The following is a 13,457-nucleotide window of genomic DNA, read 5'->3' on the forward strand; positions in this document are numbered from 1 at the left end:
TCGGAGCCTTCCGGCTCGACCTGTGACAGCCGCCTCCGCCTCCCACCTTCCCGCTGCTCCTGCCCATCGGCTCTCCCGTGCGGCCCCGGGGCAGCAGCTATCCGAACTGGACAACAGCCGAACGGCCGGGGGGGCAGGGGGGGCCTGGCACAGGGTCCTTCCCCACGTGCGTTGTCCCTTGCGGCGAGGGACGAGCCGGAGGAGGGCACGGGGGGGTGGCTGCCCGCAGGGACCCGCTGTGCTCAGTGCCAGGAGGAAGCCCATGAGCCATGAAGGGTCTCCGAGGGTCCACGGGAGACGTGCACGAGGCGGGACGTCCCAGCCCCGGCGGCACGTCACCTCCCGGGCTCCCGTCCGAGCAAATGGAGCAGGTAGCACCAAACAGGCTCCCTGCTGCAGGAGAGGCGCCGGGGGTCACATCGGCAACCGCAAGACAAAGCGTCCCCGTGGCAGGACGACCCTCTGCGAGTCTGAGCCCACGTCTGGCAGGGGCAGACGCGGCCAGCCCAGGCTGCGGGTGCTCCAGGACCCCAAGCTGGAGGCGCTGGGACAGAAGCCGGGGTTAGCAGAGAGCAGCGGCACGGCGAGTGCGGGCGCAGGGTGCAGTGTCTCCAGGGGACAGCCTGCAGGTACGAGGCAAGGCCAGCGTCAGCTTCTGCAAAGGAGTGAAGGAGTTTCAGTTCCGGCTAATTAGAAGCCTGGAGCGGTGCCAGCAGTCGGTTTCAGGGCAGGTCAAAGAGCAGGACCACGGAGCTGGAGCAGTCACCAGCCCAAGCAACCGCACCCAGGCACGTGGCAGAGAGGCGCGTTTTGCCCGAGCCAAGCTGCAGAGGACCGCCCGGCCCAGGAGCTTGCCATCACACCTCCCCTTCGCTTCTGACCAAGCATCTCTTTCCTTGGGGGTTTTTGGTCCTCCCAGCCCTGTTGGGCCAGCGCAGCCACCCGCTTGCTCACGTCTTTAGCCCCAGCAATCGCTAACCTGCCGGATTTCAGCTCATGGGTGAGCCCTGGCCGTAGCAGCACGGGACCCAGGAGGAACACGACGAACCCCTCCGTGTTAAAGGCCATGTCAGACGCAAAAGGTGGGTTCAAGCAGGGCAGAGCGTGGTCAAGCTGGCTCGGCCCACGGGTGCTGGGGTGGACGCAGCCCCCTTTTGTACTTACCTGTATACTCTCTGTATCATATTAAGACTGTTGGTGCGTACGGACAGGACGGCAGCACAGGCTCCCACGAAGGATGCAAGCACCCCTCCATGCTGGCACGGCTGCGAGGGGTCTCTCAGTGCTGGTTTAAATAAAGCCTGTACGCCAGCACTGGTCTTGCACCTCTTTTGCATCAGGCACCCCAGGCAACGCGCCCTAGGCCTCTGAGCAGCCACAGTCCTGTGCGAACCAGACATTTTGAGGTCCGGGCCGGTTCCCACGCTCAGCTGGCACGCTGCAGCACCCCTGGGGTCCTGGGCAGCCCCACTCGCTGCAGCTCAGCCTTATCTGCCCCCCTCTTTCCCTACCCCAGCCCAGCACAGAGGCCGGCTGCAAGCGGAGGGCTGCAAGGGGGCAGAGCAGGGGGGCAGCTTCCCCCCAGCTGCCTGCAGCCTCCCCCCAGCTTCACCCCCTGCTTCCACACCTGCCTGAGCAGAGTCCCGCCGTGCCAGCCCGGCGGTGCCAGGATGCCGGCGGCGGCAGCGGCAGCGGAGCAGCCTGGATACGGTGCCAGAGCTGCCGGGTGCTGAGGCAGCCCGGGGGAACGTGTTGGTGCGGTTCCCAGGAGCTCTGGCCCCGAGAGCTGCAGACGGAGCCCAGTGTGAAGGCTGCAGACAACAACTGGGTCCTGCCTCATCTTGCATCTGTAGCGCCTCGAAGGGCTCCGACGCCTCTCCCCCACGGACGCCTGGGGCATTCCCAGGGAGATGCACTCCTGCTTCCAAGCCTGGTGCCTTCATCTCCCCTGGGACCACAGGCAGCTCCACCACCAGCTCCGGCAGAGCCACTCCCGGGACCTGAGCACAGCCCTGCTCCTCTTCCTCCCCTGCTCCCATCAGCTCTCGGGGACTATATCTCGCCCAGCTGCCCCGGGGGATCCTGGTGCTGCTTCTCCTCTCTCCAAGCCCAGCCTAAGGCACAACCAAACGCCGGGGTGCCAAGATGGGCTTGTTCCCCATCACGCCATGTCCCGGCAGGGGCTGCTCCTTGCTCCCAATATCCATCCCACAGCTTTCCAGGCCTGACCCCCTCTCTTTGCATCCTTGGCTGGGGCTGGGAGCCGGTGCCAGGCTGAGCGAGGTGGCTCCTACATCCCCCTGCATCCACAGACGTTGGGCTGTTGCCACTCACCAGCCTCCATCTCCTGCAGGCTCCTGCTCCAGTGACACCAGTACAAAAAGACCCCCCCGGGGGCACGGCGTGGCCGCATCACCCTGTGCACAAGCGCCTGGACCAGCCCCAAATGCACTGGCAGCTTTCCCAGCTCATCCAAAGCCTCCCGGCCAGAGAGCACCGAGAGCACCGTCCTGCCGTCTGCAAAAGGGGTAACGCGGCTGCTCCCCCCGCCAGGCAGGGCTGCAGGGTCCTGCTCCCCCCGCCCAGCCGCCCCCTCCCCGGTTGAGGTCCCCCGGCCCCGCGGAGGGAGGCGAGGCGAGGCTTGGCTCGGCTCTGCAGCGCGCTCGGCCCTGACCGGCGCGTTGTGCTCTTGCCCAACAGCAAACAAAAGCCGAAAGCGCACAGCGCAGCTGGTATCGCTTAGCAAAGACCCCCAAACACGCCGCGTGCCGGCCCCGCAAACCCCTCCCTTCCAAAACCACCTTTGAAACGGTCCCTTTTTCTTCCCCCTCTCGTTCCTCCTCCTCCTTTCTCAACCACTTTGGTGACCAACAACAGGAATCAGGCTCCCAGGGCTCTTAAAATCCTTACCGGCCTGAAACCTCTCCCCCGGGGAGCACCGAGTTCATCCCGGCTCCTGCATCCCCGGCCCCTGAGCTGCCTTTGGCAGCAGCTGTGGGAGCTCGGGGTTGACTCAGACAACCCCGGGGGCTGCAGGAGACGGAGCAGGTGGTTCAAAGTTCTCCTTTGAAACAAAAGCAGCCCCCCCAGCCCGGTGGAACGGGTCGGAGGTTGCCGTTTACCACGCACCGAGCAGGAGCCGGTGGTGGCGCAGGTAAAGCAGCCCCTTGCGTGAAGCTGGGAGAGCCGGGCTCGGTGCCAACGGGGCGATGGATTGCTTCGCTTTCCTGGAAGGGAGAAGACTTGTGGGCGGATGTTTTTTGGAGAAGACGAACTCCACGAGCATCGGGCCAAACGGCAGCCTCGCCAAGCCTGGCGAGAGCCGAGCGGTGCTGGGCAATGAGAGATGGGATAGACTGGGGGGAAAGAGTTGGCAGGGTGGGGTGTAGGCTGGCCCTGGCCTGGGAGGGTGTTCTCAAGGTCCCAGCTCTGCAGCTTTCCCAGGTCTCCTGCTCTGGGCTCTTCGCAGCGAGGAGAGGGGCTTGCAGGCATCCCCCAGCCCCGGGAGCTGCTGCCGAGCCGGCTCCGAAGCCGCGGGGTGGACCTGGTCCCCGGGGAACCTTGGGGGAGAGCAGGCTCCCGCAGAGCCCCGAGGGCACGAACAGAAAGGGAAGGCAAAAGCTTGCCAGTGCCCGGCAGAGCTGTCGGAGGGAACAAACCCAGCACGCCGGCACCCGGTGAGGGGCTCCCCCGGCCCTGGGCTGCGCGTCCCAAACGCGGGCAGGTTTGAGAGGCACAGGCTGCTCTGGGAGAGTCACCAGGTCCTCACTCTTCATCTCTCCCGCCCCATGACATCTCCCCTTTCAGAGCAACCTCACCTACCCCAGCCCCGGCGTGAGGTTAGAGCAGGCTTAACACAAAAAAAAACCCGAGAGGCTGAGAAAACCAAAACAATCCCAGGAATTCGATGCACATTCGACGTGCGCCAAACTGGAAGACGGTTTTCGGTTTCCCAAATTAGTTTGAAATTTAACAACAAGCAGCAAGCGCCGTTGGAGCCAAAACGGTATTGCGGCCGCGCAGATAGGCACAGGAGAACCTCCTGCTCTGGCACATCCCGCCCCAGCCCCTGCAGAGACTCTCCGGTTCCATTCCCAGGGTCACACTGACGTTTCCAGCACCCGGCAAGGCTGCCTCACTGCTTGCTTGTGCAAAAGCTTTTCTAAGTTTGACGTTAATGGAAAGTCCTGAAGACTGGACAAGGTCAACCCGATGGCCACATGTGCAACATCCTCAGAAACCGAGCATTTTCATTTTAGGGAGTGACTGGAAGAAGAACGCGGCTTGAGACCTTCTCCAGGCTGAGAGCTCGTTGATACAACATTATGCAAAGATTTTCTTTTTTTCCAGGAATACCTGCAGAACAGGCCGGAGGTGTGAAGAGGATGGGCGAGTCTTTACTCAAGGGGGTTTGCAGTCACAACCGTAACCTGCTAGCCCTCACCACCTTCGTTTTCTACAGCTGCCAGGGATGGAGAAAGCAGACTGAGTTAGGCAATAACTGAGAGCGCAGGCAGGCACTACTCCGTTTCTTCACCAGAAGACCTGGTCACTCATGAAGCCTCTGCGCCTCAGTTTCCCCACTTGTACGAGATGCCGCTGGACGTCCGTCTTTGCAAAAGGCTCCAAGACCCGCAGGTAAAAGCGCGCTGTAGGAGCCTGCGGCAGCGGAGCTCGCACAGAACGCTGCTGTCTGCCACGTTACCAGCAAGCACGGCTTCCCAAACCACCTCGGGGTGGATTTCTGGTGGCACGGACACCACCAGGCGAAAGACCTTGAGACGCTCGCTGTCATGGATTTTACACCGAAAAGTCTGTCTGTCTGTCTGTGTGCATATAAATACACACGGAGCGTTTGGCACCTAGTAGCGTACAAAATAACACCGCCTGTTGCGTTACTCGTCTGGCTGCCCGTGGCAGGGTTGCTTTGCCCTGCCGGGATTTCTTCCTGCAGCTGCGAGGGCAGAGCCGGGGCAGTGCCAGGGAAGGCGGGTGCCAGGCTGCCTGCCTGCCTGCCTGCCCGCCTGCCCACGCTGCCTGGAGGAACATGTGGTTTCAGGGAAGAGGATCCGTGCTAAACCTCGGTGCCAAACCTCGGTGCCAGCCGGCCAGTTACAAAACGACTCCCGCAGCGAAATAGCAGTTTGCCTTTCCCAAAGGCAGCGCGGATCAGCCCCCACGCTTCAGGGGTGCCGTTCCTGGCCTCTGCCAGCACGATGCCCGTCAAGCTCAGAACCACACAGAAAACAAAAAAAACAAAACAAAAAATCCCCCGAACCTGAAAGCCGCTCCAGCTCCCCAGCCTGCTCGGGCGCCTCGTCCCTGCCAGGTGCCAGCTCAGAAACCTCCCCTGCCCGTTCCTCCGGCTTTAAAAAAGACCGGGGAGGTGTGGGGACACACACACGACTGCGACAACATTTTCAGGTTGACCTTATTTCTCATGGCTTCGTCGTGTTGATTTGATCCGGACACATACTGCTTCCTTGTAGTCGCTGCCAAGGCACCGTCTTATCTTCGCCGCCGCAAAGCTCTGCTTTCAATTCAGCGCAGACGAACGCGCCAGCCAGCCAAGGGCGTTCACAGCGCTAACTGTGCTGCCCTTTGTCTCAAAATAAATTCTGGGGCTGAAATCTCTTCCCCCCCCCCCCCCCCCCCCCTTCTATTGTTATTAACCAGTTCATCGCTACATCCAAGCCTTTTGTTCCCTTCCAAACGAGATCTTGTTTTACTTTCAAGTCCCAAGCCCAGAACAAGTTCGCAGCGGGAAGGAGGAAATCCACACTGAAAAACACGTCAACACCCCAGGAAATCATTTCTTGGGACATTGTAAATAAAGCGTACAAAGAAAGCAAACCCGGGGTTGTGACCCCGCTGTCACATGCGTGCAGACGCCACCGGCACCCACCGCTCTGCCCTGATGCGCATCTGCCCTGGGGGCACCTCGGGACATCTCACCCAGCCACGGCTCTCCCCTAAGCATTAATTAAGCCTGAAAAAGAGGAAAACAAAACCAGCAAATCTCTTTCCTTCAGCAAGAAGGATTCGAATAGCTGTAGGAGGCAGGATGCTTGTTAACCCAACGGGAAAACATTAATGCTCCTGCAACATGAGCGAGCAGAGGGAACCCTGCGCTGCAGCAGGCAGGAGCCCATTTTCATCCATCCTGTCCATGCCCACTCTCCGGAGCCACAACGCCTTCCCCAGATGGTTGCAGCCCCACGGGGACTGGTGCTGAGGTCCCACTGAGGCCCCAGAGGAAAGACACTGCTTTGAAGGTGATTTCTCTCCCAGAGCGAATTGCCTTTTACTGCTCAGACCTTGGACTCTTGAGCAACAGACCTCAGGGCTGCTGAAGCGGCGAAGCTGATGCCAGCACCTCGGCCATTCCTCCTTTTGCACTCGCAGACACATCGCCGCTGCTCCCTGGCACGGTCCTAGGCTCCCCTGCCAGCACCGACAACTCCCCGGCTCTGCCCTTGGGACGAGCGAGCCGTACACAAGAAAACAGCTGAGCCAGCTTGATCCAGACTCACGGATCTCATGCACGAAGGACACGCAGTTTTCCCCTTTATTTCCCCAAGCCAGACAAGCTGGGGATACCAGGAAAAAAATAATTCCAGTTACCTACCGCCTGCAGCGCCTACAGCCCCTCGCTCATCTCCTGCCCATCCCTGGGGGTGCGGACAAAGCTGCTAAAGCAAGTCCTGACCCACGCAGGAGCCCACCCCTCACAGACCCCCCCGTATCCGCTGCCTTTGTCCAGCTGGGAACCTGGCAGGGTGGAAAGGGACGGCGTCGGGCTCCCTTATCCACCGCACTTCGTTAAGGCAAAGTTCAGAGGATGGGAGCTTCTCCGTGGCCAGGCAGAGAAGACGAGGCGAGCAGCAGAGCGTAGGTGAGAGCCCGCTGGCCCTGCACCCCCATAATACGCTACCTCGTGCATTTTGCGTCCCCTTCAAACCCCAGCACTAGGCTGGGGGAAGCGCAAAGTCAACGACCCCGACTCACATCCTGCCCTTAAGAAGGCCGACAGCTAGAGCAGGCATCCAAACCTCTCCCCAGAAGGGTCCCCAACAACGTACATCATAAATACGATATCGTGACACCCCCCCTGCCAGGTCCCTTCCTTTTCTGGGTGAGGGTAAAGAGGAGGGTGCCCTACGGCCACCTCCTCGCACGGAGCGTCACCCCTGGAGTCAGGAGGTTTTAGCAGCAGATGAAAAAGGCATTTACGAGAGCATCAACCCCAGCCTTATCTCTGGCGGTTCAGCCCAGTGCTGCAAGCGACGTTTCTCGCTTAGCTAAGGAGATCGCAGGCTTGCTGTTATTATCAAGTGCATGGATGGTCTCCAGCTATGACTTGTATAACCAGCTGTTTGCTGAAGAGAAACCTCAGGGCTCCTCCTGGAGTCGCTCCGAAGGTAAAGCAATGGAAAAGCAAGAACTGGACGGGGCAAAGCCCTTGGCAGCAGCTCGAACTGCCCGGGGGAAGGGGAACCCCTTCCCAGCCAGCACCGTCGATTAGGGCCAACAGAGAAAATGCTCGAGTTAAAAAACTTGAGTACGGTCTCTCCCCTGCACAGAATTTTTGATGAAATGAGTTCAACTTTTGTAGGAATTAAAGGAATTCAATAAAAGCTGACAGCGAACAGCCAGGAGCGTCTATGACCCACATCTCACTGGGGAAGTGAAGGCACCGATCCCAGTATAGAGAGCTATACATCTATACCCGCATAATCCCCGCATGAGCCTCACATTCTGGGCACAGCGCATCACTGCTGTAGCTAATGCAGTAACGACCATCGGGTAATTTCGCTGCAAGTTTCCCTACGCAGAGAACTACGGCTTAGAAACAGGTCTGGAGCTGAAATGAGTATTTTCCTTACACGGGCACCATTTATGTTGGTTAACGGGGTCAGCAGGTTTTCGCACACAGAGCGAGCGGCTACAAAGCCACGCTCCAAGCTCCTATTTCCACCGTGCCCACGTGTACCAGACCTCCAGCCATTAAAGCGTGCATCCCCATTCGCGGGAAAATTATCACTTTCCGCATTGAAAAGAAGCAAGAGCGGAGAGATCTGCTCAAGCAAGAGGCAAAGAAAGGTCTTGTACCATGGCAGCGTTTCTCTTTTACTTGCCCGCCGTCACCATGTTTGGTTTGGCATCGCGAGGACTCGAAATCCTGCCCGCGCCAAGGGCCGAGCCTCTCTAAAGCCCAGCTCTACCGGGCTTTCCTGCAAAGCCAGGGGCTGTGTTTTCCCACCCCCTCAACCTTCCTGGGCAGGATTTTCTCAGGCCAGCCTCTCAAGGACACTGCTCCCATGCAAAAAAAAAAAAGAAAAAAACCCAAAACAACCAAAACCAAACCCAAATAAAAAGCCAGGTGATAGCCACGCCGACGGCCGCCGCGGAGCTGGGAGCTTGCCCGCTGGTGTAGCCCCTGCGCTGCCGGGCAGGTGTTTCCTGCCCCGAGCTCCCCAGTTTCCAGTGCTCCCATACCCAGACGGCAGAGCCGCTGCCGTCCCCCCTCCGACGGCGTGCTCCCTGCCCTGCCGCTTCCCCACGAGCGCCTGGGCTAACCCACCAGCCAGCTGCGATGCTCCAGCCTGCTCACGGGTTTCCCTTTTGGCACCTCTTGCCCTTACCTTCGCACCGGGCTACTGCAGCCTTCCCACAAGAAGGAGAGGAACGGGCTCTCGTGTACGGCGGATCTAATTGAAGCGGGGACCGTATTTTTCAAGCCAGAGCCCTCCTGCGGATTGTAAGGTAAGCAGAAAAGTAGAAAAGCTTTGTCTTTCTGGTGTCCCAAGCGTGCCGCAGGGAAGAGAAGCCTGCATGCACGGGACGGGCATCCCCTGGAAGGAGCCCCCAGGGAAGTGAAAGGCAGCAGCTTCTTCCCTGGACTCAGACCCAGACTCACAGAGCATTCATCTAGCAAGAGGGGTACAACCCTCTCCAAAAAGGACAAAAAAAAGCATTTAAAGGCAAAGCTTCTGCTGCCAGCCACGGCCGAGGCAGAACGCGAAGCATTTCAAGTTGTGACTGACTTACGGGCACGCTGCAGTCTTTGTTTCAACTCGGCAACCATCTCCTGCTGTACAAAACCACCACAGACAAAGTCAAGGCATTTATTTTCTAAGCAGAAGGTATCTGATCCATTGGTAACATCTTCATTCGATTCAGCTTTAAGCTATACAAGAATTCAAGACATCACCACCTCGCTGCCAGGTTAAAGCAGTGGCAGCAGGTACTCGCTGTTGGATGGCTTTGGAAAATAAATAAGCTGGCTTCCGCTCCAAGTAGAGATGAGGAGTTTGTTTAAGATTGACCCAACTTCCAGCCAGCTCTAGCCAGGAATCCCCACTCCCCCCCCCAGAACAGGTTTATCACGGGCAGCGGCAGCAGCCGCACAGGGACAACCCATCCCCTCCTGCCACCAAGCCGCAGCCTGGGTCTGCAGGTGCCTCAGGCGGGGACAAGGGGAGATGTTACCAGGGCCTCCGCGGCTGCACGAAGTGCAACACTTGCTCCGCAGCCGGAGGTTTGTCCGTCGGGAAGCAGAGTCAGAGCCCCCACTCCTTAATTCTTGGCCATTGCTCAACAGCCTGGCTCCCTTCTGCAGCCTCGGTGGTGAGCCAGAGGCGAGAGGAAGCTCTGCTGCCACCGACGAGCCGCAGCCACGGACCGTAAAACGACGTCCGCTACAGACTGAAGCCACGATGTACAACATCGGCCTCCGAAAGCATTCATGTACCTTCAAAATTCCAGTAAACGGTCACAATTTTATTAACAGGAAAATAATTTGATAAGATCTGGAACGGGGACTTGAGGAGCAGAGACATGGAACGAGTTACTTGGCCGACAGTGGTCAGGAAGGGCTTTATTGCATAGTCGTCGGCAAAAGGAGAGACACCGAGCGGTGCACGGGTGCGAAGTGGCAGTGTTGCCAATCCTAGAGCCAGGATCCGGGCCTGAGTTGGGTGCGGGGCTGAGGAGAGGAGCAGGGAACAGCACACGCATCCATGTAAACGTCCCGGGCGCAGGGCTCTCCAGCAGGACATCCTCAGCCACCTAAGACACTGCTGATGAAGGAAGAGGTCAGTTGTGCAATATCTAACACGATCAGAGTTTAGTGGGAACTGCAGCAAAGCCGGGGCAATAACTTAGGACTCAGCCTCTGCAATTTTAATTACATGCTCAAGGGAAATCAAGGAGAGGAATCCTTAGGCATAGATCTAAAAAAGGGATCACGATGAGAAGACAGCTGTTAACTCCTTCTGCCTCCTCCTCGGCGTTCTCCTGGCAAGGCAGACGTCAGAGTAATTAAATACATTCACGGAAGATTAATCAAAAGAAGCTTCTTCCCAATCAGAAACTGGGCCCAATTTTAAGGACATCTAGTCTTCTGGGGGTTTTGGTTTTGTGGGTTTTTTCCTTCTTTTGGCAAAACACCCTCAGCTAGCCAATTCCCCCCCCCCCATTTTGACTTTACAAGGTTCTTATTTTTACCAAGTGGCTAATTGGGAATACACCGCCCCGAGTTACAGCCGTATCCTTCTGCCACCACCTGAATGCTGTGTGCAAAATCATCCTTCTCCTTCAAAACTTCTGAAGGTACAGACCTTGTCTTTTCCTCCCCACGTTAGTAACAACAGTTCAAATAAAATAAGAAGAGGAGATAGAATTCTATAGCATTTTGCTTTTACTCCTTCATGGAATCTTTCCAATGCAACTTCACAAAAGCAATGTAAATAAAGTCTTTTTTTTCTTCTAAAAAGAAGATTATGTTCCACAGATTATGTAGTGCAATTGGTTATCTGGTAGAAAAAAAATTATCTTCTTCAGCTCCATGGAAGGAAACGCTGAAAACAGTTCCATGGTCTCAATAAAAATAGGAAAGTATATCCAGGATCTTCTATAAAGTTTCTTTTGTGTTGAACACACAATACCTACTAGTCTGCCTTTAATTGAAGAGTATAGAATCTGGGTCCTGGTTAGCCAGCTGTGCAATGTGCTTTAATACGTCCTTTTTGGTAATGATCCCCAGTAGCTTCCTAAAAAGTGAAAACACATTTTTAGTGCATCAGCACCCACAGAAGGTATCCTTGCTCTCGCATAGCTTCACGCAGGGCAATCTTAATGCCTTGCAGTAGCTGAAGTGCCTTTTTGGATCACAGCGCTGACACGCCACACAAAGTATGGCGCTCACAAGCCCCAACAGAAACTCTATCAGTATTTTACACTACAAAAAGGTAAGGAGGATATAACCAGAAGACAAATATTGACAATTATTAACACCCACCTTCTCCGAAAAGATCAACCTAGTGTCTAGTGCTGCATTTTAAGTCCTAGTACTCTCAGCAGCTATGCTTTCAGGAAGGTGCTGAGAGGCCAGCCAGGAACTAGGGAATTAGGCAGAAAGCCTGAAGAGATCAGCTGGTCCAAACGCACGGCAGCAGGGAACAGGGAGAGCATCCCTGCCGGTGCCACCCTTCAGGGAACAGACCGCTCGGTTTCTGTCTTTGCCCTCATTCCTCCCCACCTCAAACACACCGTTTCTGAGCGACACCAAAGCGAATTCCAGTAGTTACATGACACACATGGCCAGATTTGAGAGGAAGCTGTGAGCCCTTTCCATCAGTTTGAGAGACCCACCACCCTATGGAGCTGTGTCTTTGCCTTACAGGCTTTATGTTACTGCTTCAAGTGAAAGAGGCTCAGGGGTTTCACAACTGCTTTTTTCCAGATAACAACAGCTCCAGCTGATGCTCAGTGCTGTACATATCAGAGGCCTTTGTTCACTCGAAGGAGAGGAGGTTTTGACTCGGATCTACAGGCAATCCCAGGACCCCAGGGCTCTGCCCGCAGCGTTCTTACCCGTTGTGAGTAACCAGGCACTGGCGCAATCCCAGCTTGCGGAATATATCCACGACGATTTCCATAGGTGTTTGGTCTGTCACTGTGAAAGGACTGAGGTCCAGGATGCTCCTGAGTTTCAGCATAGAGGGGGAGCTTGGAGGCAGCGGAGGAGAGTGGTCAGTGAAATAAATAATTGAAGTGCTCACAATCCCATCCTGCTTCTTCCGGGCATTTTCTGGAAGAAGAAATATTTGATTAAATATCATCCCTCCTTTCCTTTTCCAAACTGAAGAGCATACCCTTTTCTCTCTCTGCCCACATTGGGATGGCCTTAAAAGTCCATTCCTTCCCTTCCCCTCCGCTGTTTCTCAAGGCGACCGATGACCCAAGGAGGGTGCGGTGTGTTTCCATCCTGTCTTCTAATAACTACAGCGTAACCTCGAAGGTCTCCGAAGTTTCACCCCAGGGGTGAGATCAGCACACGCTCTGCCTAATGTCAAGGCTGCCACACATCTCAGCATTTTGCTCTGGCCACGTAAATGCAAGTTCTGGAGATCTTTAACTTCCCAGTTTTAAGAGAATGTAGATAAAATGCTTCGTGCTTTTATCAGTCACTGATTTGGGTCCCATGCAGAGTAGTTAAAGAAGTATTTTTAAGTGCTTAACCTACTGGCACAGGCTCCATGCTCGTGACTACGGTCAAGAATAGAAAACAAGTTAAGTACTTGCCGTCACTCAGATATTTACACTAGTGCATTACACTCCTGCTACACGGGCAATGTGGGTATCTGCCACATTGCAGCTTCGGTTTGATATTTACATTCTGAGACTCACTGGGAGGGGGCTAGCCTGGCAGCCCAACCACCAGACTGGATATTCGGAGTCGGCCATCAAAAGGTAAATCCCATGCTGTGGCACACAGCGGTGCATTACTGCGCATATCTTGGGGAAAAGATTACTCTTAACGAGTGCCTGGAGATTCAGAGTAACGCACATGCAAGAACTCCTGGTCATACCACAAAGCAGCCTTACAGAAAGAAGGCAATGCGCATAATATGATAGCGCACTCTTTTCTGTATTTCATTCCATATTGTCGTAAGCATTTGGCCAGATACTTATCAGAAGACCGAGAGCAATATTCACGTGCTCCAAAAGACTGTACTGCACATCCTAAAACTGACACTGAAAACTTACCTGAAAGAGAGAGGGAACACACGGGGTTGATTCATAGCTGCAGGCAACTTAATTATAAAAACTACTCTAGCTCTGCCGTAGGACAAAGCTAGCTCAGGATGAAGCCTTCCCACCACCCTTACAGAAAATTGCCAAGCTTGAGCTAAGACAGTGCATTCAACCACGCACTGGAGAACGCACCGCAGAGCTTGCACGCCTTCGATCCTCCACGATCACGCTGTGCCCACCATCACTTTCTGCTTTCGCCCGAGGTAACTGCCACCCCCCTCCCAGCCAGCGTGCTCTCACCCGCTCCCTTGCACCAGCATCCGTGTGCCCTTTCCCAGAGAGCCAGGAGAGGGGACTGACCTGCAGGAAGCTAACCGAGCAGGGAGGGGAGATGTGTTTTCGGCGGGATCAGTTCT

The 13,457-nt window shown here is 56.0% G+C and overlaps 1 protein-coding gene across 1 annotated transcript in view; it reads right to left on the bottom strand.

Annotated features, from left to right (window-relative positions):
* Positions 1–10,684: 10,684 nt before the first annotated feature.
* Positions 10,685–13,457, bottom strand: part of LOC127019690 (H(+)/Cl(-) exchange transporter 5) — a 44,551-nt gene continuing 41,778 nt past the window's right edge. The window contains exons 13-14 of the mRNA XM_050901860.1: positions 11,878–12,094; positions 10,685–11,054 (exon numbers count right to left, since the gene is read on the bottom strand). Coding sequence (XP_050757817.1) covers positions 10,964–11,054; positions 11,878–12,094 — 308 coding nt within the window. The 3' untranslated portion in view covers positions 10,685–10,963. The remainder of the gene's footprint in view (positions 11,055–11,877; positions 12,095–13,457) is intronic.

Source organism: Gymnogyps californianus, chromosome 9, assembly GCF_018139145.2.
Source record: "Gymnogyps californianus isolate 813 chromosome 9, ASM1813914v2, whole genome shotgun sequence".
Classification (NCBI taxonomy): Eukaryota; Metazoa; Chordata; class Aves; order Accipitriformes; family Cathartidae; genus Gymnogyps; species Gymnogyps californianus.